The 23,556-nt window shown below is 42.3% G+C and overlaps 1 protein-coding gene across 29 annotated transcripts in view; it reads right to left on the reverse strand.

Moving 5' to 3' along the window:
* Positions 1 to 23,556, reverse strand: part of EHBP1 (EH domain binding protein 1) — a 326,704-nt gene that overhangs the window by 269,759 nt on the left and 33,389 nt on the right. For 28 of the 29 annotated variants that reach the window (XM_065589733.1, XM_065589736.1, XM_065589735.1 and 25 more), the window contains exon 3: positions 3,006 to 3,063. In XM_065589733.1, coding sequence (XP_065445805.1) covers positions 3,006 to 3,063 — 58 coding nt within the window. Of the gene's footprint in view, positions 1 to 3,005; positions 3,064 to 21,430; positions 21,632 to 23,556 lie in introns of those variants that run through there. The other variant, XM_065589738.1, reaches the window with a different exon arrangement.

A 23,556-nucleotide genomic window follows, 5' to 3' on the forward strand; every position in this document is an offset into this window, starting at 1 on the left:
TACACTGTTGACAAGTTACACAATTGTTATCTTTATGTCTGAGTTAAATTTTTGTGGGCTGCAGTCATTTGTTAGGGGTGGAAGGTGGGTCTTCTGACTTCTTCCCCATTTTCACATTTTTATTATATTGATTGCCTGGGAATAAAAATTTCTTCTCAGAGAAAACTTAACTGATGTCTCTTCCCTGCCTCACAAATAAATGAAAAAATATAGGAACACTTGGAATATGATTAATGCTTAAGTACTTCTTGGGCACAGTGTCTGTGTAAAATAAAATAAAAAGTCTTGATTTGACTCATTTCCAAGAAAGCAATTAGATGAACAAACAACATGTATAGTAATGTATTTTACTGGCAGGATGACTAAGAGTTTAGGAATCTTTATTAATCTATAGTCTAGGAGACAAACATCTCGAATGAAGCAAAATCATGTCAGCTATAAAATCTTTAAAAAAAGTTAAGTCTTATTCTAGGTACAGTACTTGCAGGCATTTGGCACTTTAAAAAAATATCTGTGTAGGCCCCCTTAATCATCCTCTGATGATTTGCTACAGGGCTATTCTTAGTTTTAAGAAGATCAACCACTATTTTATCTGCTGACATTGATAGGTTTGTCTATAATGCTGGATAACCGAAACTTTGGACATAGCAAGCAGGCATGTCTAAAAATTCTGTAGTTTAGGGGGATGCAAGGTCGGCTGAAAACTGATGCTCCACGGCCAATGATAGACCAATTTTGTCTCCTGAATTAAATTAAAATCCTCAGTAACTAAGGCCCCAATCCTGCAATGTCATATGCATGAGCAGACCCCTGCATCTGGCCCTGTTGAATTCCAGATATGGCATCTGTTTGTACACTAAACAAGACTTTGAACATAATCTCTAACCCAGCAAACTAATCAATCGTGCCTAAACACCCTACCATCTAACAAGACATTTTTTGTTTAAAAACATGTGAGTTTTACTTTAGTGTCCTACAGTATCTTTTGTCACACTTTCATGCAGAAACTAAAGCAAAATTTAGAATGTGCATAGCGGATATTATTTTTTTGTACTGTGGTAGTATCCAAAGTCCCAAGCAGGATCCTGGCTTCATTGTACTAAGCACTGTACAAACAGAAGGAAATCTGGAACAGTTTACAGCCTAGTTTAAGACAAGACACAACAAGTATGTGTGACAGACAGTAGAAAGCATGGAGATGCTAAGGGGAGGGTAACAGTAAAAAGAACACCATTCCATAGGCTGTTGAGCTGTACAACATCATGAGCTCAAAACATTTTTTGATTGGATATATAATTAAAATATACATCAATCCACAATTAAATAGCTACAAGCCCTTCCCCATCTCAGGTGTCTAATCGTGCTTCTCTGTTCTCCTCTATATCCATATAGAGCTGCCATTAACGTTATTCAGAGTTACACCCAGGCACAAAGAGGAGATGAGACCTCTCTGTTTAATTGAAATAATTATCCAACATCTAATGATTAATTTTAGAAATTTCCTGTTATGGACAGGACCTTGTCCCATAAGAAGGCCCTGAGTAAAAGGAAAATAGGCAATGTTTGGGCGGAAAAGGAATCAGCAAGTAGATGTTAGGGCACTTGTGCAAGCAGCAGCTACTATTGGCAACAGAAAAGAGTATTGGGTACAGCACAGTGTTTCTCCCACGCCATGTAGAGGTTTGGGTGACTCAACCAGCGAAGCGCACAGACCCATTGGCCACTGTACTTCCATGTCCCTGGACCATTCATATTTTCCTGTTCTCTCTGTAGGAATTTTTGGCGAGCTGGGGCAGTGTGTCACACCATGGCACACAAAGGGGTATAGAGTTCTCATTATGACTATGTCTACACTTATGGCAGTGCATAGAATACAGGCAATACGCATGTAGCTACATGCCCCAGAGCAAGGTAGGCTGTGTCCACACTTGTCACTGCGGTGTGTAGCTACATACATAGCAAAGAAAAGCGCCACCAGCAAGTGGGGAGGCAAAAAGACGCTAAAATTAGCACTATAGACATGGAAGGCACTGCTTGGCCATGTGTAGGATATATACACTGGGAGTTCAGGCACGTATGACACTCGACTAACCTAAACCATGCCTCACCGTCTACACTTCTACCCTATGCTAGCTGGGCATGTGTTGTCTGTATTCTACAGGCTGCCATAAGTGTAGAAGAGTATCAGAGGGGTAGCCGTGTTAGTCTGAATCTGTAAAAAGCAACAGAGGGTCTTCAGATGCCATCTGAAGAAGTGAGGTTCTTACCCACGAAAGCTTATGCTCCCAATACTTCTGTTAGTCTCAAAGGTGCCACAGGACCATAAGTGTAGAAGTAACCCTCTCTACTACCTGTGCCCTCTTGTAGTGCAAACAAGGTGGTGGTTCTACTTTTGGGTTTTGCTACCCCCGCATGTGTATTTGTTTGTTAGTGTTTTTTGGAACTGGGAGAACAGGATTTAGCCCATGATTAGAAAACATTATTTACTACATAAAAATATACACAAAGAAATAGCAGGAGTGTTTAGTAATGCCTGTGACAATTTCAGTGTCAATGTAATTTCCCAACAGAGGCCCAGCCTATAGATACAATATCCAACTGAAAGAATCTGCTTTGAAACTTTTTGATTTCCAGGGCTGCGTAGTGGAAATCCTCCTATTGCAAAGGTGACAGCTTCCTTATTAATGTTTTTATTACGTTTAAGACTTCTGTTTTTATTACTTTTAAGAGTGATTCTTCTTTCTGATTAGATCTAGAAATTAATAACTTATCATTGTTAATTATTATTAAGCTGCATGCTGTGTACATGGTGTTACATACATACCTAAGATGACACTGGAGTTTTTTCTATAAATGTTTCTATAAATTAGTCTCAACGGTAAGAGAGGAAGCATTTTAGGGCCAAATTCAGTAAGAATAAAATAAACATCCATTTTTGTCTTAATAAATCAAACAGCCAACTGCACTTTTTACTGAAGTTGGGTATTACTAAGCAGTCAACTAACCTTAGAAGATTTCCTTCGGCTTCTTCTTGTCCAAACCACCACTAGTTTATCTGGCTGCCTGTTGAAGAACACACAAAAACAATTTAAATTTACAGTAACCCCGTTAAATAAATGGTTGACCATAAAAATTACATCCTCAGTGAACAAACTATATTTTACATAAAGCATTATTTGAAAAGCACTCTCAAGTTTAGTCATTTAACAGGAAAAATAATTCTGTGCTTACAGCAATCAGTACAGCAATATTAACCCGCATATTCTGCTCTCCCTGAATGCATACAACTCCCAAAGGCAAAGCAGAGTAGAGTAGAGAACTGCTCTATAGATCTGCAAACAGGATCCTGTCCACAGTTTGCTTTTTAAAGTCTGGCTTCACTAAGTGCAAGCCTTTGAAACCAATCAGCACACAAAATAAACAAGCACAAAATCCAGTTGGATTCCTAATCAGATGGCACTTGAAGAGGATGTGTGCAGAGGGGGAACAATTGCAATCATGGCTTTTTTTAAATTTATATATTTATATTTTTATACTTACATATATATAAACCAAAAGCTTGAAAGAGCTTTTCCAAAAAAGTACCTTCCTATGCAATTACCTTAGAAATATCAAGAGCATCAAGTATTGTATTCCCTGATTCTGCTTGAGGTCTTCTTGAGGGATCAGATACACCTCTACACCAATATAACGCGACCTGATAGAACACGAATTTGGATATAATGCAGTAAAGCAGCGCTCTGGGGGGGCGGGGCTGCGTGCTCTGGGGATCAGCGCGTCAGCATGTCTGGCTCCGATACGCTGCTCTGAGTGTGCTGACTATTAATAACGGAAATGCTAGAGGCCAAAGCAAGTTCGATATAACACGGTTTCACATATAACGCAGTAAGATTTTTTGGTTCCCGAGGACCGCGTTCAAGGTATCAAGGTAGAGGCGTACAAAGAATGGGATCTTTCTCTGCTTTTAATTGAAGGGACAAACTGTTGAATCTTTAATAAAGAGATCTCTCCTGACAGTTTGTCAGGCATTGCAATTGTTAGCATCTATTAAGTTCAACAAAGAATTTTAAAGAGTGTGAATAAAAATCACTTTCTCTTTCAATTTCTCAAGTTTTACTTCCTTGCTAATTGTTACAATCCTACTCACTCTTGAGTTGTCCAAAAAGCCTTCCAGGGAAATCAGGATAGACAAACACCAGAAATTTCTAAAAGAAACAACCTCCCTCCCCTCTTTATTTTTTAAAGGTCAGATCTTCTTTATAAATACAAAAGAGGGGGTGGAGATTATCTCTAATAAAGGAACATTTCCCAGTATGATGCAATCAAAACACTGAGTAAATGAGGTTAAAATAAGGACAATACTGCACGCTGGACATTTTAAATTGGTGTTATTGAACGGCAATGCTCAGACCATTTTCTTCTTGAATTTATAATACTTAATATTCTCCAATTCTTTTTTAAGTGAAAAACCAGCCATTTTTGTAGTAAATGGGGTCCCTATGAATTAGTTACAACATTTATGTACTTCCTCCTCAGACTGTTAGTAATTTCTGCAAGCTACAATAAGAACATAAGAACAGCCATACTGGGTCAGACCAATGGTCCATCTAACCAGAATCCTGTCTTCCAACAGTGGTCAATGCCAGATGCTTAAGAAGGAAATGAACAATTATCCAGTGATACATCCCTCGTCATCCATTTCCAGCTTCCAGCAGTTAAAAGCTTGGGACACCAAAATATAGGACTGCATCCCTGATCATCTTGGCTAAAGGCCATTGATGGACCTATCCACCATGAATTTATTTAATTCTTTTTTGAACCCACTTATACTTTTGGCCTTCACATCCCACGGCAATGAGTTTCAGAAGTTGACTATGTGTTGTGTGAAGTAGTACTTCCTTTTGTTGGTTTTAAACCTGCTGCCTATTAATTTCATTGGCTGATCACTGATTCTTGTGTTATGTGAAGGGGTAAATAACACTTCCTTATTCACTTTCTCTACACCATTCATGATTTTATAGATCTCTATTATATTCCCCCTTAGTCGTCTCTTTTCCAAGCTGAAAACTCCCAGTCTTATTAATCTATCCTCATCTCCCATATTCCCTAATCATTTTGTTGGCCTTCTCTGTACCTTTTCCAATTTTAATATACCTTTTTTGAAATGGGGCAACCAGAATTGTACACAATATTCAAGGTATGGGTGAACCATGGATTTATATTGTGGCATTATGATATTTATCTATCCTTTCCCAATGGTTCCTACCATTCTGTTTGATTTTTTGATTGCCGCTGCACATTGCGTGGATGTTTCCGGAAACTATCCACAATGACTCCAAGATCTCTTTCTTGAGTGGCAACAGCTAATTTAGACCCCATCATTTTGTATGTATAGTTGGGATTATGTTTTCCAATGTGCATTACTTTGCATTTATCAACACTGAATTTCATTGGCCATTTTGTTGCCCAGTTTTGTGAGATCCTTTTGTATTTCTTTGCAGTTTGCTTTGGACTTAACTATCTTGAGTAATTTTGTATCATCTGCAAATTTTGCCACCTCACCTTTTTGCCAGATCATTTATGAATATGTTGAACGGCACTACAGATTCCTGGGGGACACCGCTATTTACCTCTCTCCATTCTGAAAACTGACCATTTCTTCCTACCCTTTGTTTTCGGTCTTTTAACCAGTTACTAATGTATGGCCTGGTCTACACTATGAGTTTAGGTCGAATTTAGCAGTGTTAAATCGAATTAACCCTGCACCCGTCCACACAACAAAGCCATTTACTTCGATATAAAGGGCTCTTAAAATCAATCTCTGTACTCCCCGACGAGGGGAGTAGCGCCGAAATCGACATTGCCATTTCGAATTAGGGTTAGTGTGGCCGCAATTCGACGGTATTGGCCTCCAGGACCTATCCCACAGTGTACCATTGTGACCGCTCTAGACAGCAATCTGAACTCGGGTGCACTGGCCAGATAGACAGGAAAAACCCCGCGAACTGTGAGGACAGGAGGGACCAACGTGAGGACAGGAGGGATGCTCGAGATGAGAGGTGGTGGCAGGAATATCAGAGGAGGCAGGATGCAACACTGGGGCTGCTGCGTGAGCAAACGGACATGCCCCGGAGTCTGGTGGAGCTTCAAGAATGGCAGCAGGATCACAGAGTGCCACTGCAGCCCCTGTATAGCTGCCCTCCCCCCTCACCATGTTCCATAGCCTCCTCACCCAAACATGTAAGAACGCGGGGGGGCAGAGGGGGAGGCTCCGTGCACCCTCCCACTCCACCCCAGTGGACAGCCCAAGCAAAAGACTGTCATTATTTTGTCATCATTTTGAACTCTTTTAGTGGCCTTTTCCTTCCCTCCTATCCTCCTCCCAAACCCCACCAGGGCTACCTTGTCAGTTCTCTCCCTCTTTTTATAATCAATTAATAAAGAATACATGATTTTAAGTGACTTTATTTCCTTTGAAAACAAGCTGTGATCGAGGGGGCAGGGGTTGCTTACAGAGAATGAGTCAATCAAGGGGGCGGGTGTACATCAAGGAGAAAAACAGAACTTTCACACTGTAGCCTGGCCAGTCATGAAACTGGTTTTCAAAGCTTCTCTGATGCGCAGCGCTTCCTGGGTGTGCTCTTTTAATCGCCCTGGTGTCTGGCTGCACGTAATCAGCGGCCAAGTGATTTGCCTCAGCCTCCCACCCCGCCATAAAGGTCTCCCCCTTACTCTGACAGAGATTGTGGAGCACACAGCAAGCAGCAATAACAATGGGAATATTGGTTTGGCTGAGGTCTGAGCGAGTCAGTAACGTGCGCCAGCGACCCTTTAAACGTCCAAATGCACATTCTACCACCATTCTGCACTTGCTCTGCTTGTAGTTGAACAGCTCCTGACTACTGTCCAGGCTGCCTATGTATGGCTTCATGAGCCATGGCATTAAGGGGTAGGCTGGGTCCCCAAGGATAACTATAGGCATTTAAACATCCCCAACGGTTATTTTCTGGTCTGGGAAGTAAATCCCTTACTGCAGCCGTTTAAACAGATTAGTATTTCTGAAGACGCGAGCATCATGAATTCTTCCTGGCCATCCCACGTTGATGTTGGTGAAACATCCCTTGTGATCCACCAGTGCTTGCAGCATCATTGAAAAGTACCCCTTGTGGTTTATGTACTGGCTGCCCTGGTGCTCCAGTGCCAAGATAGGGATATGAGTTCCATCTATCGCCCCACCACAATTAGGGAATCCCATTTCAGCAGAGCCATCCACTATGACCTGCACATTTCCCAGAGTCACTACCTTTGGTAGCAGCAGCTCGGTGATTGCTTTGGCTACTTGCATCACAGCAGCCCCCACAGTAGATTTGCCCACTCCAAATTGATTCCTGACTGACTGGTACCTGTCTGGCGTTGCAAGCTTCCACAGGGCTATCGCCATTCGCTTCTCAACTGTGAGGGCTGCTTTCATCTTGGTATTCTGGCGCTTCAGAGCAGGGGAAAGCAAGTCAAAGTTCCATGAAAGTGCCCTTATGCATGCGAAAGTTTCGCTGCCACTGGGAATCATCCCAGACCTGCAACACTATGCGGTCCCACCAGTCTGTGCTTGTTTCCCGGGCCCAGAATCAGCATTCCATGGCTAGAACCTGCCCCATTAACAGCATGATCTCCAAGCGCCGGGGCCCACGGTTTGAGAGAATTCTGTGTCCATGTCCTCATCACTCTAGTCGCCACGCACCCGTCGCACCCGCCTCCTCGCCTGATTTTTCAGGTCCTGGATCAGCATAAACTGCACGATAATGCACGAGGTGTTTACAATGTTCATGACTGCTGTCTTGAGCTGAGCGGGCTCCATGCTTGCTGTAGTATGGCGTCTGCAGTGTTCACCCAGGAAAAAAAGGCACGAAACGGTTGTCTGACGTTGCTTTCATGGAGGGAGGGGTGAGGCTGTACCCAGAACGACCAGCAACAATGTTTTTTGCCCCATCAGGCATTGGGATCTCAACCCAGAATTCCAATAGGCGGGGGAGACTACGGGAACTATGGGATAGCTACCCACAGTGCAACGCTCCGGAAGTCGACGCTAGCCTCGGTACATGGACGCACACCACCTAATTAATGTGCTTAGTGTGGCCGCATGCACTCAACTTTATACAATCGGTTGCCAAAAATCAAATTCTGTAAATTCAGAGTAATCCCGTAGTGTAGACATACCCTATGAGAAGAACCTTCCCTCTTATCCCACTGGTGCTTACTTTGCTTAAGAGCCTTTGGTGAGGGACCTTGTCAAAGGCTTTCTCAAAGTCCAAATACACAATAGTCACTGGATCACCTTTGTCCACGTTAGTTGGCCCCCTCAAAGAATTCTAATAGATTGGTGAAGCATGTTACCCCTTTACAAAAGCTGTGTTGACTCTTCCCCAACAAATCATGTTCATCTATGTGTCCGATAGAACAATAAAGAGCAGAATTTTCAACCAATTTGCTTGGTACTGAAGTTAAGCTTACCGGCCTGTAATTGCCAAGATCGCCTCTGGAACCTTTTTAAAAAAATTGGTGTCACATTAGCTATCCTCCAGTCATCTGGTTCAGAAGCTGATTTAAGTGATAGGTTACATACCACACTTAGTAGTTCTGCAATTTCCTATTACAGTTCCTTCAGAATGCTTGGGTGATTATCTTCTGGTCCTGGTGACTAATTAGCATTTAATTTATCCATTTGTTCCAAAACCTCCTCTACTGACATGTCAATCTGGGAAGAGTTCTTCAGATTTATCACCTACAAAGAATAGCTCAGGTGTGGGAATCTCCCTCACATCCTCTGCAGTGAAGACCGATGCAAAGAATTCATTTAGCTTCTCCACCCAGAATTTACATTTCAATCCCACTAAGGCCAAAACTACCACTAAAAACACAGCTAAAAGCTGGCTTCCCCCACTTTTGTGGCCAGATCAGAATCTGGCCCTCATTCTCTATCCCCATTGAACCCAGTTGCCTTACAGCAGCGGTGGGCACCCTGCGGGCTGCACGCAGCCCATCAGGATAATCTGCTGGCGGGCTGCGAGACAGTTTGTTTACATTGGCACGGCTGCCCGCAGTTCCCACTGGCTGCGGTTCACAGTTCCTGGCCAACGGGAGCTGCAGGAAGCATCGTCCAGCACGTCCCTGCGGCCTGCGCTGCTTCCTGCAGCTCCCATTGGCCAGGAACAGTGAACCGCAGCTGCGGGCAGCCGTGCCTGCGGACGGTCAATGTAAACAAACTGTCTCGCAGCTCGCCAGCGGATTACCCTGACGGGCCGCCGGTTGCCCACCACTGCCTTACAGACCCTATGAGCTGTCAACTTGGTGTAAAGTGCTCAACGAAATAAACCACTCAAGATGCATTTTTCAACTTCTAAATTTCTGCCTCGTTTGGGGGATACAAATCATTGGCTGGCATGCCCTTCAGCTTTCTCTAAAATCTTATTTGGTGGCAGGGACAGCCTGATCAATGTTGAAAACCCCTTGCTCACTTGCTGAGCACATTATGTTCTCATTCGCCTGCATAACTCCCATTAATGCTAATGGAAATTGTGTGTGCGCCACTAGAAGCAAAAATATACCCCTAAGTGATTTCCTTGATGCAATCCAGGAATCCAATCCCATGTCTAAAATAAACGCTCTGATTTCACTTTGTACTTTTAAGTTGACTGAGCCTCATTTCAAAAAATAGCTTGTGAGACAAATCCAATTTAACCTCAATAGGCCCAATCCTGAGCTAGTCTCTGGGGACCAAGTAGTGCCAAAGGCAGCAGAAATGCTTTTTCTGCAGTGCCGGTGGCCAAAACAGAGAAGACCCCACACAGAGGAGTTCTGCACAGCCATGCACCACACAAAATGTGAACTCCACAGTGGGGAAAAGGCAAGAGAATGCTAACAGGGACTGCACAGATCCACATTGTTCTCCCTTTCCACCAAAAAAGGAACAGCAGCTAAACAGCAGGCCACTTCCACTAATCCCTCTCAGCCTAATCTAAGCATTAGTTGGCAGCAGGCTGGCAGCACAGGTGCCCCAGGTAGGACTAGCCCGTTATGCTGTGTTAATTCACAGCTCCCTACAGACAGTCCCTTCACTTTGCTTTGCTCCTTGCATCAGGTTTGTATTCATAGCCCCAAAGGTTTTCAATACGGGGGAGGAGGGCAGAGGGAGAAACAGGTCTAAAAACCAAGGATATTACATAAAAAGAGAAAGAAGAAACACCTTATCCAGGCAATACCGCCACTTAAATATTTTCACCATTTAGTAACAGAGTAGCTCTCCGGAGCGAATCAGTTATCTACTTCCAACAAATGTTACACACACACTCCCTCTCTCTCTCTCTCTCTCTCTCTCCGAAAATAATGCATTTTCTTTCATACTAATATTCAAATATGACAGGTTTGCCCAGTGGCATGGGGGAGATTCTTAAAGGCAGAAATGGGAGTTTGGTGCCCATTTCCCATTCAAAATCTCCCCCTTGTGTTTACGGTGACCAGATTTTCAAAGGAAAAACCAGGACACCTGTCATGGCAGCACACAGAAGATGGGGGCCAGAGAGGCATGCACCAGTGAGTTGGCAATTGGGTGAGGGAGAGAGGGAAAGTGTGCCTAATTCTCTCTCTCCTCTTCAGCCAAGCAATACCTCCACCGCTCCTTCCTCACTACACAGTGGATTTGATGCGGGGATGGGGGGAAAACAGGAAAGGAAAGAGGGCTGGCAGCTTGAAGAATCATGTGTAGGGGATGCTGTCTGGGAGGCCTCATGGTTCACAAAATCCTGGGCAAAACACTCCTTTTGTAAACCTGACAGAAATACTGCAACCAGTCAGGAAAACCTCAACATTCCTGTTTTTCAGAGACATGGTCACTACTATCACTGCAGCAGGAACTCCTCTAGTGGCATGATGTTTACAGTCACATGGAGTTATGAAGGCGAGTCTGTAAAGTAAAAGGACAAGAGTGTGTGTGTGTGTGGGAGGGGAACGAGAGGAAGAGTCTCAGGCTCTTGACAGAAATGCAGATGACCGCTCCACCTCCAAGAACAATACTGAATCTCACTGGGTGTTTTAAGAGCTTGTCTACACTTTAAAGTTATATCAAATTATGTTTTTCAGGAACAACTGCTCTGAGCTCAGGGAATCTATACTGTTTAATTACGCTTACTTAAGCTACTTCAATTTTGATTCATTGTACTCACATAGCGATGCATTTTCTCCACAGCATCCTGGGCAGGTACCCCATGATGCAATATTCCTCCACTATGCTGTATGCATTCTAGAATTTTTCTCACTGCATGTTGTCGGATACCAAGTAGAAGCCACTGGAATTCTGGGAGTTGGGAGTCAAATCAAAAAATTCCATGATTCCTCCCCTTTCATCCGGCTTTTGTGACCCAGTGCCATTTGAAAGTGCAGTCAGGCAGCATGGAGGAAACACTGCTGAGCACTGCAATGCTGAGTCATTAATAGAAAGAGGCTCCTGCACATGTATTGGCAGTCATGCAGCCAGATGGCTTTGGAGGGCTTGAGAGATAGCCGTGGAGATGCCATAGCAATACAGGCAGAAGAGGAGAAGGAAATTGAACAGTTACTTCTGCGTGAACTTTTCCTGAAGCAGTTTCACTGGGTAAGCCACTGCTTCTGGACTCAGCCAACTAGCACAGACTGGTGGGACAGGATAGCACTGCTGAGCTGGGATGACCAGCCGTGGCAGCAGAACTTCAGGAGGACAAGCCCACTGCCCTACAGATCTGGGCAGAGCTCACCCCAAGCTGCAGTGGTGGAACACCTACATGAGAACTCCCCTGAGTGTGGAGAAGTCCATGGCTATTGCTATCTGAAAACTCACCACTCCCAACTGTTACAGTCAGCAGCTAACCAGTTTAGTGTTTGCAGAACAACTGTCAGGAAGATTGTCATGCAGGGGTGTGCTACTATCAGGAAAGTGCTGTTCCCCGGGTCATAAAGCCTGTCAATGCACAGGATGTTGTTGATGGATTTTCACAACTGCAGTCACCAAATTGTATTGGGGCCATTGATGGGACCCCCTGTGCCTATTCTTTGCCCCCCACACCAAGACTCAGAATTCATCAACGAAAAGGGGTATTTTTCTCCATGGTGCCTTGAGGCCTGGCTGACCACCCTGGATGGGTCATCATTATCAACCTGGGATGGTCAGAACAGGTCCATGATGCCAGGATCTTTAGAAACACTGGCTGTTTTCTGCCATGAAAAATGGAACGTTTGCTCCCACTATGGACATTAATGGTGTTGTAGTTCCTCCTGTCATTCTGGGACACCAGCTTACTCTTTGCTTCCCTATCTTATGAAGTCTTTTACTGGATCCTTGGCTAGGAGAAAGGACTTGTTTAACTATCCTCTGAGTTCCAAATGCAAATTCTATTGTCCTTCTAGTAAGAGGTTATTGAGCAATGTCTGCCTCATATGATAGCTGCTTAGGGTGGTATACACAACCTCTGTGGCAGCAAGGGAGAGAGTGTTTCGCCCATGGGTGTCAGGAGAAGATGGACAGATTTAACACATGTTATGAATACCTAGAGAGGCAGCTTCTCCTAAATGCTGCAATTGGTTAGAGACACAGGATCAGGGGTGCTTTAGCCTCAAAGTAGGCGCTCAGAATATTGATGGAAAATCATATATGCTTTTGCATTAGGATTTCATTTTGCTTTTATGAAGTTTTTCAACTAATGTCTTGACATGTTTAATGCTTGGTGTAAGGATGTCTCTATGCTTTGAGCAACAATTTTATGAACATTTTAATAAATAATAAACCAAGTTGTAAATAAGAAAAAAATTACTTAAGACAGTGAAAAAAGTTAAAAGAAGTGCAAAATTATAAAACCAATAAAGTGCAGAGTGAACACACTTGCACTGATAAGGTCACAAACTTGTGTACGTCGGGGAAGAGAACGTCAAAAATGTCCTTATTTGCAACTTGGTTTATTATTTATTAAAATGTTCATAAAAGGACCTCTTTGGGTATGGAATGGCAATAGAAGGGCCTGTTGCTTGCAGTTGTGGGAATTAAAGGACATCTCTCCTAGTATCCACTGGTCTTCTTGTCTTGTGGTATGCACTGGTGAGGGAAGGGCCTGTTCCTTGGAATTGCTCCCAGTACATAGCACTCTCAAAAGGCTTCAGGACACTGCTAAGTTGCGGTACTGTCCGTGAACACAGTGCCACTGCCTCCAGAAGGCCTGCCTGCTTCTGCATCATCTACAGAAGTCCTTCGTTTTGTCAATGTGCTCCCTTTACAGCCTCTCAGACTGTTCCCTGTCCTCCTCTCTCTCCTTTGCATCATGCAGAAGGAAACCTTCCCTTCATTTTTCTGTCTTCTTATCCCTCTCCTGTGATGTGGCCATGAGGCCACCAACCATGTCCTCCCTTGTTTTCTCTCTCTTTCCCTGGAGATTTACCAAGTGTTCAGTCACTGACAACAGTTGTGTCCATGGAGGCTGAAGAATGTCAGGTGTTATGGGGGAGGGGAGAACAGCTGGACGACGACAGAGAGAGAGCACAAGTAGTTATTGTCCCAATTCTAGTCTTCATGACAATAAAGATAAAATTTTGCTTTTTGTGCAATTTAGGAATTCCTTCCCCATGGGCTCTTCCGAGTGGGGTGAGCCTGTAAATGGTAAGACACTTTCCAACTTTCTTCCCCCTTGACACAGGGGCCCTGTACATGGACTGGTACAGTTGGTGGGGTTGGAGAGGCAGAAGGGGGCAATTGCATGTGTACCTCTTCAGGCTGTCCTTACGCTGCAAATGTTACCCTGAGGTGTATCCCCAAAAGACAGAGAGATGGCAAGAGGCCCCTAACTCACATCAGTCCAACATGGAAGCACCCTGACAGTATCCGGGAACAAAGTTGTTTAAATCCCCCTGTACAACTATATTGTAATATAGCACATACTACTTACTGGAAGAGGTCCCCTTCCCAGTACTGTCAGAGCTGGGTCTCGATCTGGGATTTGGGGGTCTCAAACACTGTCCTGCCTCATCATTTTGGGGATTGAAGAGATCCTGGCAGTCCACAGCAATCTCTTCCTGCTTGAAGTCCTGGGTCAGCATCTCCACAGGTGTCCTTGGTGAGATCCACAACATGCTGATGTTCAGTGGTAGCCTCTTTTGAAAAAATATGGTCCAGATCCTTATAGTGGGCACAGACCATGCGAGCTCTCGCAGAGGCCCTGTCTTTGTCCCCGATATTTTTACAACCCTGTCAGAGCTCCCTTCCTTTGTGGCACAACTGGATCGAGGAGTGAGTGCTCTGATTCATTTGTTTCTATATGCTCTCATGTAGCTTAGCATTCCAGTGACTGTTGTTAAGATGAGATGGACTGTCTCCTCTCTCTCCACTCCCCAGAGGGCAAGGAAGTCCATGACCTCGGCACTAGACTACCTAGAAGCACAGGGCTTGGCTGCTATAACTAGGATGCAACTCCTGGTGTGTGAACTTGCCAAGAGCTGGAATCACAAAGTGCCACATCTGGTTGCATGCCAGCATAAAAGAGGGAGGAGACAACCAGTCAAGATGACCCAGGAGCGAGAAAGGGCACACAGATAAATAGATACTCCAACTCACGTGCACAGCAAAGCAATATGTAATAACAGTGGGAGGACTTGCAGAGTCAGAACAGTTGATTTGAAATGGGGGTGTGTCCACACCTACCTTGTTGTAGCAAAACTCATCCCAAATATCAGTAAACTCAATTTCAAAGTGGATTATTTAACTCAGGATAAGGCATCACATGATTCAAAACAAACACTATGTATGGACGCAAGGCAATTTATCCTAAAAAACCCCACAAGTTAACCCAAACCAGCTTTCAAATGTAGACAAACCCCTAGTTTCAAATTAGCAAATCCTATGAAGTTTGTTCAAATCCTGAATGGCCAGGGACTGGCAATAGCACACTGGCAGCTTATCTTCTATGATACTGATTTGAATGTCGCCAGGTTGGTAATTACCTTTATATTTGATTTTTTTTAAAAACTACTTCACTGTTTGGTGGCCTATATGGAAATAAAACAAAAAATAAAGCTGATGGCCTCAGTCCAATTTCTACGTGGATGGGTGTCTATTAGGGCTGTCAATTAATTGTAGTAAACACCTGCGATTTAACTGAAAACAAAAATTAACATGTTCATTTTTTTTTAAATGGCATTAGTCGCATACCTCTGGGCAGCGAGGGAGGAATCGGCTGCAGAGTGACCTGACAAGTGTCTGGTAAGGTGTAGTGACCCAATCCGCCACCAGAGGGTGGGAAGAAGAGAGGAAGTGGAAGTGGCTCCCGTCCCAGCTCTGGCGCAGAGGTAGGGATCCTGACCCCACCATGCCCCACTGTCCCCAGCCAGCCCCTCACTCCAGGTATTGACACCTCCCCCTGTGCGCCGTGCTCCAGTGCCCCTAGCTGGCCCTTCATTCCAGGGACTGCTCCCTGCTCCCGCACCATGCCCCATTGCCTCCAGCCAGCCCCTCACTCAGAGGACTTCCCCCTCCATCCCCCACACTGTGCCTGTTGTCCCTGACCGGCCCCTCGCTCTGGGGACTCACCCCCTCCCCCGCACCAAAGATCACAGGTAGTAGCTTTACTAGTTTTCATAGCTTATTGAAGTTATGCTAAAAATTTTACATATACAGAAGTCAGGAAGTTCAAAGTAAGGGCTTTCATAGCAGCTGTGATGCCCTTTAGGTTTATGTAATATTACCAACATATCAAATGGGTCAAAGAAAAAACAAATACGGTAAAACAATCCAAGAATACAGACTGAGTAAAAAGTGAACGCATGGATGACAGTGGCACCTAATCAAAGCTATTGGTCTAGTCTGGGTTTGCTCAGAGCATGCCCATGTGATGACTCCAGTGGAATTATATTGTAGTTATAGTTCATAATTCAGTTCTTCTGTTCTTAATATGCCATGCCTCCAGGGACTTTTTCTTTTGTAAGAGAGAACTACCCTTGCAAGGGAATGGTCTAAATGACCAAACATGTGGTCCTTTATATTTTATGTTGTTCTGACTGTAAGTGTATTTGATACCATATCTTTGCTGGATTAACAGATTTTAAAGTAGAAGGATAATTTACCAGTTTTCTCTTTATAATACTTGATTCACACTTAATTGCTTTAGAGACGCAATTTAAGTGTGAATCAACTTTCTGATGAGATAGTTCACAATTAATCTCAATATCTTCCAAACTAGAGATTTTTCTCATCCCTGAGAAGACATAACACATTTGAAACACGGTTTTCCTATTTGCATCTTATAATTGTGGCAGTATATGAATTAAATTCACAACAGGAAATATATAATTTTATATTAAACATTTAAATTATGAATTGTGATATGCTGTACATTAGCAAAGAAATCTGCAATTTATACACTACATTTATTACCATATATGAAATATTGGCTTCCCGATTTATAGAACTTCAAGGGCTCGCTCATCTGAAGGGATCCTACCTACCTCAGTAAAAGAAGTTTAACAGTGCAATTAAAACTGATGAATCTCAACTAATTTTTTTAATTGCAATTAATCGCAATTCTTTTTTTTTTTTTCAAATCGCTTGACAGCCCCAGTATCTAGATCTAAAAAAAAAAAAAAAAAAAAAAAAAAAATCACCAAAACTGGCCCCAATTGTTACCTTTGTATCCTTTACTACACCCTTGTTACCCAATTGTTACCCTTACCCTTACCACACATTCAGTACATAGAGGGTTGAACAACTCTGGAGGGGCAGAATGAGAAATGTTTGCTCTGCTACTCTATTGCTCGAGCTGTACCAGTTTTGTAACTAGTGAGTAGACTTCCTTTCCAAGGCTTTTAATCCTTAAAGGGGAACCACACCCCGACCTACTGAGCCAGAAAACTGGAGGGTCACCGCAACTGGAGTTAGATAGGAAATGTAAAGAAAAGGAGGGGGGGGGGGAGTAGAGGCGCTCCTAGAGGAACTATTTCCTTCTAAACACACCCCTTGCAAAAAACCCTCCCTAATTTACTGTGGGTTTGGTTAAAAAAAAAATAAGTGGAACTTCCATGCTATGGGCCACGACCCCCCGATTTTAAAGCTAGCTCTCCACACAGGAACGGTTTCACATACACAGCCTATAGTGCCCCCCTCTCCTACAACCTGTACATGTGCTTTTCTCCATCAATACATCTCTGATGAGCCTACAAAAGAAGCACAATTAATATTTAATCAACAGATACAGATTCAGTGTTAACATCGAGGTTTGAGGGCTCGGAAACAATAACTAATGATTCAATTTGCTTTTTATAGAGAAATATTTTCTAATGTAGATGCCATCTCCCCCTCAAACCATAAAACTAGTTGTCCATTAACCAACGCTAAAAAGCAAACAAAACCCTTCCAAAGCATCAGCTGCAAGATTACAGAACCATTGCTCTGTGTAAACTGAGAGAAATGATTCAACTATCTGGATAAAATATACTGCAGTGCAACTGAACAAACAATTTAAAAATACTATCTATTATGAAAATATTAAATTTCCCAGGCTTCATGTTGTGCTGCTCAGTCACCTAAAAGCCATTTGTTATGAAAAGAACAAAATAAACAGCTATTTAACAAAGTCAATATGTTCCAATCAAACTACAGAACTTAAACAACCTAATACAGGAAGAAGGCTTGGTGGGGACAGCTTTCCTTAGTTTACAGGAGAAACTGTCAACCTCTAGAACTCTGGTTCAAATTCAGCTTAGATCAGAAGCTACTAAACATAATTACCATCTTATGACCAATAAGTGGCCTACATGAAAAGTGTTGGAGGTGGCCTCAGTCCCGTTCCTCGCAGACATGTGTCAGCATCATACACAAAAACCTTTCGTAATTGGCACTAATTAATACTGAGTCAGTCAGACCAAACTGGGAGGACACGGAGACTCAACTCTATAGTTGTGGTGGGTCATAGACAACATGCATCAGTTGGTTCTGTTCAAATAAGAGAAGATGCTGGTCACGCAGATTTGAAGTACTGCTGCCCCAGTTATATATGCCTTTGCCCTTGCTTCCCCACATTCCTTCACACTCAATGGTCTGAGTTAAGCTACAGCTTTGCTTGTCTTTAGGGATGAGGAAGCATGAATTTTACTTGCACTGCCATGACCCCAGGCCAAATAGTTCCTCAGATCTCAAAGGTTTTAAAATCGTGAACCTTAGTGAAAGGCTAAAGCTGGAGCATACCTAAATCTAACAAAATTAATTGGATGTTCTTTGCTCTTGTTTCACTCCACCCAGAGCCACAGAACCTCACAGATAAAGGCAGATCACTAGAGTTGAAGTGGGGAGCAGAAGCCGCAGGAGACAGCGAATGAGCAGACAACAGGCATAAACAGGTGTGAGAGCCAGGGGACCAGACTCATAAGTGGGGAGGGAGCCAGCTGGGCCCCATATTTTGTAAAGCCCAGGACAAACCATTTGTAAGTGTCCAGTGCTCATGCAGTTTCCATTAAGAAGCTGTAGGCTCTGCAGTGGTTTTGTGCTTTCACTCTGTACCCCAAACTTTTTAGTTTTGCAAATCAGAAGTGAAAGATATTTGGCGCTAAAGTTTTTCTGAAGAAGGATTTTACAATTGCAAAGTCTGTGGCCAAGAACAAAGCTTTGAGACTGCCCTAAATTTTCTTATTTAAAAACACAGATTAATATTACATTTATAACTCTAACCCAGCCTTGCTTTTCCTGTTGAATGAAATATATGACTACAGCTTTTTCCTTCTCTCCTTAAAAGCAACTGATTTTATATTATACATATTACACCCACCCATACCCATTATACTGGAATCAGAGCCCTCCACATCCAACATTGTTTAATAAAGTAGCAAAAGTACTCTACAGTCTGGACAAACTATGTTGTCTGATCATCATATTTTAGGTAGCAATTTTCACTGATTGAAATCTGGGTTGTGCAGGATGCCAGGTATTCTATGGATTGGTTTGATCATTCCAGGAAATATTTGGCAGGATGCTTTGAGTACAGAACTCTTTAAATATCAGTTGTGAAAGATTTTCATAAAAGGTTTTATCCCCACTGTTAGCGCTAGTGTTGTAAACCTTTCTCAGCACAAATCGCTGATGTTAATTGTGAAACATACATAATTTTCCAACAAGCTTATAGTTTGATAACCGCTGACAAGAGTTTAACATTTAGGAACCTATACTAGAAAAATATGTGCATGTGCTTAACTTTACATTCACAAACAGTCACAGTGAAATCAATGGGACTATTTGCATGCTTAAAGTTAAGCATGTGAGCAAGTATCTGTATGACCGAGTTTAAGATTTTTACACAAAACAGAGAAAAATATAACTAATACTTGTTTATAATGAGGAGAGTCCTTATTTCATCATACACAACAAATCTTTAACAAGTTTTCTGTTCTGTAATGCAATCTTTTCTTTGTACTAAAGAAATAATTTATATTTATTTTGGCACTTAATGTCATGAAGGGTAATGGTTCGGGGGCTATGGGGGGGGGAAGGGCAGGGGTTGGGTTTTCTGTGAAGGGGGGTATTTTTTTCTTACTGTGTTTGATTTGAGTTGTATTAATTATTACAGCCTGCTAGATTACTCTTGTGAAGCAAGGATAAAAGAGTATAATTAACAAGAGAAGCAGCAGTGTTAGCACAATAGCAAGCAGATGTACCTATTGAAGGATAAAAATAATTACTTGAGTAAAGTCAAAGTACTTCTGTGATGAGGGTTTTTTTTTTTTTTTGGCCTTTTGTTTGCTTCTGTACTGTGCATACCAGTATGATGTGCTAGGTTTCCATTAAGAATCCCTCCCCCTACTACCTCCTTTCCCCATAAGTCCTGGAATTCTGTCAAGTGCTTTTAACGGTCTCTTAAAAAAATGTTCTAAGTTCTGCAAGACCATTAGTTTGGGCTGAACATTATTTTTTCCTCATCTTAAAGATCATTTTTTAAGGGAGAAAACCTCTCTCAGTTTAGTAAGGCTGAAGCCTTTTGCCCATCAAGGTGCTGTATCACTCACAGTGTGTATCGCCTTCACCCACAAGACACTGCCACTGGTGTGTATTACATTAGACTTTTTCCTTCTGAATACCCCCTTGTCACTACCATCAGTGAAGTTTCACTGGCAATAGCAATACTGGAAACACTAGGGTAGACCAGCCATCAGTATTATAACATGGTCTAAACACACTGCTTAAAAGGGAGCCATCTGCCTATCGCTTTGCTATCGTTAACATTCCCCTAGTACAGCTACTCTGGTGGTAGAAATGTCAGAAATTTCAAGTATAGACAAGACCTGTGTGGGATAACAAAACTAGCAAGTTAATGAGACCTTGTCTATACCAGGCTTTATTTTTCCTTTAGAATTTCCTATTTGTGGAAGCTTCAGTATAGACAAGGTGCTGACATTTGCCAGTATTTTTAACGACCATATTGTATTGCCCTCACTATGGGCAGGTTTAGATAACACTCTGGCTAAAAGAACAACAACTGCCTATCAACACTAGTGCTTCCACAATCTCCACTATCTACCAGGGGTAGCAACAATGGAAATTTTAAGGGGAAAAAAAAGTCTAAAGTAGATGGAGACAGATGGAAGTGTGTCTGGCATCCTTCCCTTCTCCACAACCAAATAATCGCTTAAGTAACCCACTTGGCCTACAACAGTTCAAACCCTAAGATTTCAGTTTGCCCTCAAACCTTGGGTCTTAGGGTTTGGTTCCAAGGCTTTCAAACCTATATTTTTGTGGGCTGGCTGTTTATGATACAAACCACTCTTTCAAAGCGGCCATGAAAAGTCACCAGCCAGATGCAACCTATGCTCATCGGCACCTTGCTAGGATGATTCATAATGGAAAAAATTAATGATTTTTTCTCATCCACCAAAAACTAACTATTGGCCGAGTCCAATTTTGTAGGGCTGCTGTAAACAGCATTTACATCTTAGCAAAAGGCATAGGTGACCATGGTCACTGGACGGGCCACATTGAGAATGCTCAATCAGGGGAAACTGTAAAGAATAGGGCAGACGATCCCTCAAACTGGTGGTTTATTCTAATAACTAAATTTATCCAGCCACTAAAAAAAAAAAAAAAAAAAAAAATCAGTTTCTGTAATACCTTACTGGTTAGTAAGAAGCTAAAATATAGCTCCCCTTAAGCAATCCAGCCTTTAGCTCCCACCCGGACAGCCAACTCTAATATAGTGAGGATTACTTAAAATCTTATTCAACATATATGAAATTCTACTAACCCCAAGAGATCGGACACATTGCCCATCAGGTCAATGAATATTTTGAATCTTACCCAAATACACACTTAGAACCAATTCTTATTAACTAAACTAAGATGTATTAGAAAAGAAGAGTGTTATTGTGGTTAAAAGACCATTATACATACAGATATGAATAAAGTTCTCAGGTCAGATTCATAGCAGAGACGATGAGCTCCTGATTTGTAAAAGTCCTTCCAGAATCAGTTCAATAGGTTATAGTCCAATAGGCAGTCCATGTGCAGAGTTTGTTCAAATTCTTCCACGAGAAATTGCAGGGATAATCCAGGACATACCTCGAGACCTCAGTCTTGTGGCTTGAACTTTCCCTAACAAAGTTTAAGCAGGAAGGATCAGGCCTGAGACTTTTTTTTTATTATTATTATTATTATTATTATTATTAAATATAGTTCCCAAGCAGGCTGAGAAGCCTCTTGTCGCAGCAGGACCTCCTCCCAAGGAAGAATAGGTAATATACATTGTTGCTTTAAAGTAAATCTCTATTTCCTAGGCATACACGGATTTCTAGTTGCATTGATTAGCATAAGGCAATTAACCTTCAACATTCAAACAGTTCATAGGTAGTTTACTAAATAAAGACAATGATATTATTACACCTCAAGTTTCATCCACATGTTAATACCCCTTTTGATCTCTGAATCAACAGAACATAGAAACGAAACCTTACAGACAGGAACTAAAGTTTAACATACACAAGCTAATTAGATCACATTGTTAAACTTCTTATAAGACAGAGGTAAACACAGACAAATACAATTAGTCTATCATTTGAGTCTCTAAATTCTTTAATATTTATGCCTGTGTTGTTAGTCTACTTAATATGGCTTTGATAACCATCTACAAGGAATGGACCAGTTTACCATTTCAATACTTCTCTACTTTTTCTGAAAGGTTGATTTGGGGCCACTTAGCTGCTGGTCGTTTAACCCTTGCTGGCTCAGTGTTACAGCATATATATAGCAAGGTTAAAGAGAGAGTCAAAAAAAAAAAAAATCACACTTCTGTCTGTAAATTGGTTTTTACTTCCTATTGTTGTAGGTAAGACCAAAGTTTACTATAGCTGAAATATTATCTCTCTTTCAGGGTCCCCCCCCCCAACTTGTACATTTGATAGATCTTTGTGTCTAGCTCCATTCTCCTGTATAGTTAAGGTCTGATTATGCTCCCATTGAAGTCAACAGCAATGTTCTCACTGCAGGGAGGACAATGGCAGCAGGAGTCCTGAGTGCTCCCCACCCACTCGGCCAAAGGAGTCCTAGGCTTTTGATATGTCCCATGCAGGTTCCGGGGCAGCTGAGGAGAAAGTATTTGAGATGAACCCAGGAAGCTGAATAACACATACTGCCTCCTCAGTCTCCCTGGAACCTGCATGGAGCATAATAAAGCAAAAAGCTTTCCCCACAACCAGGGGTCAGGTGGCAGCTGCCGCTTATGTGTGCTCTGCCTCCCTCCCTCCAACTGAAGATATTTTAACTTATGTTTTGAAAATGACTCGATTTCAAGCTGACCGCAAGCTTCTAATTCATGCTGGTCTCTTCATGATGGGAAGTGATAAAGATCTTTAAAATGTCTCAGAAATAAAATGTTCAGCATTTTGTAACTTTGCAGAAACATGAAAAAGAAAAATATTGGTTTACATTGGCACATCTGAGTGTTTTGGTTTGGTGAAGAGGGGCTTTTTACCTCCCTGCCTAATGATTCCTCTTACCACCACCCCACACACACACACACACACACTCAAAGATTATATCAAAGACACCATAGCAAGAATGGATGGGACTATTCAGCCAGTGCAACTCTTCAGTTGATGTTCATGAGCAACACAATTGCAACCTTCCTAGTTGTAGACCACAAGTTGTGATATCTATGATCTTTTTCTATACTCACTTTTTTGGTCCCTTTGTGTGGGAGGCATGGCACATGCTGCTCTCAACCCCGTCCAACCTGTAACACTGATCGGTATCAGAAGAGCTGCTGAGAACACCACACATTAGGAAGGGAGACGCCACTCCAACAGCCATGACAGCCAAGGGGCCACGAGAGAAAGGAGAGCAGAAAATTCTCTCCCACTCCTTCCAGTGCTAACAGCCTGAAGGAGAGTTTCTTCATGTTACAGTTCCCATCAGGGTGATATAAAGGGTGTGATTTGGTTGGACAAACAAGTATGATTTATAGGGTGACCAGATGTCCTGTTTTTAAAGGGACAATTGTTTTTTTGGGGACTTTTTCTTAT

Source organism: Chrysemys picta, chromosome 3 (assembly GCF_011386835.1).
Source record: "Chrysemys picta bellii isolate R12L10 chromosome 3, ASM1138683v2, whole genome shotgun sequence".
In the NCBI taxonomy this organism is placed as follows: Eukaryota; Metazoa; Chordata; order Testudines; family Emydidae; genus Chrysemys; species Chrysemys picta.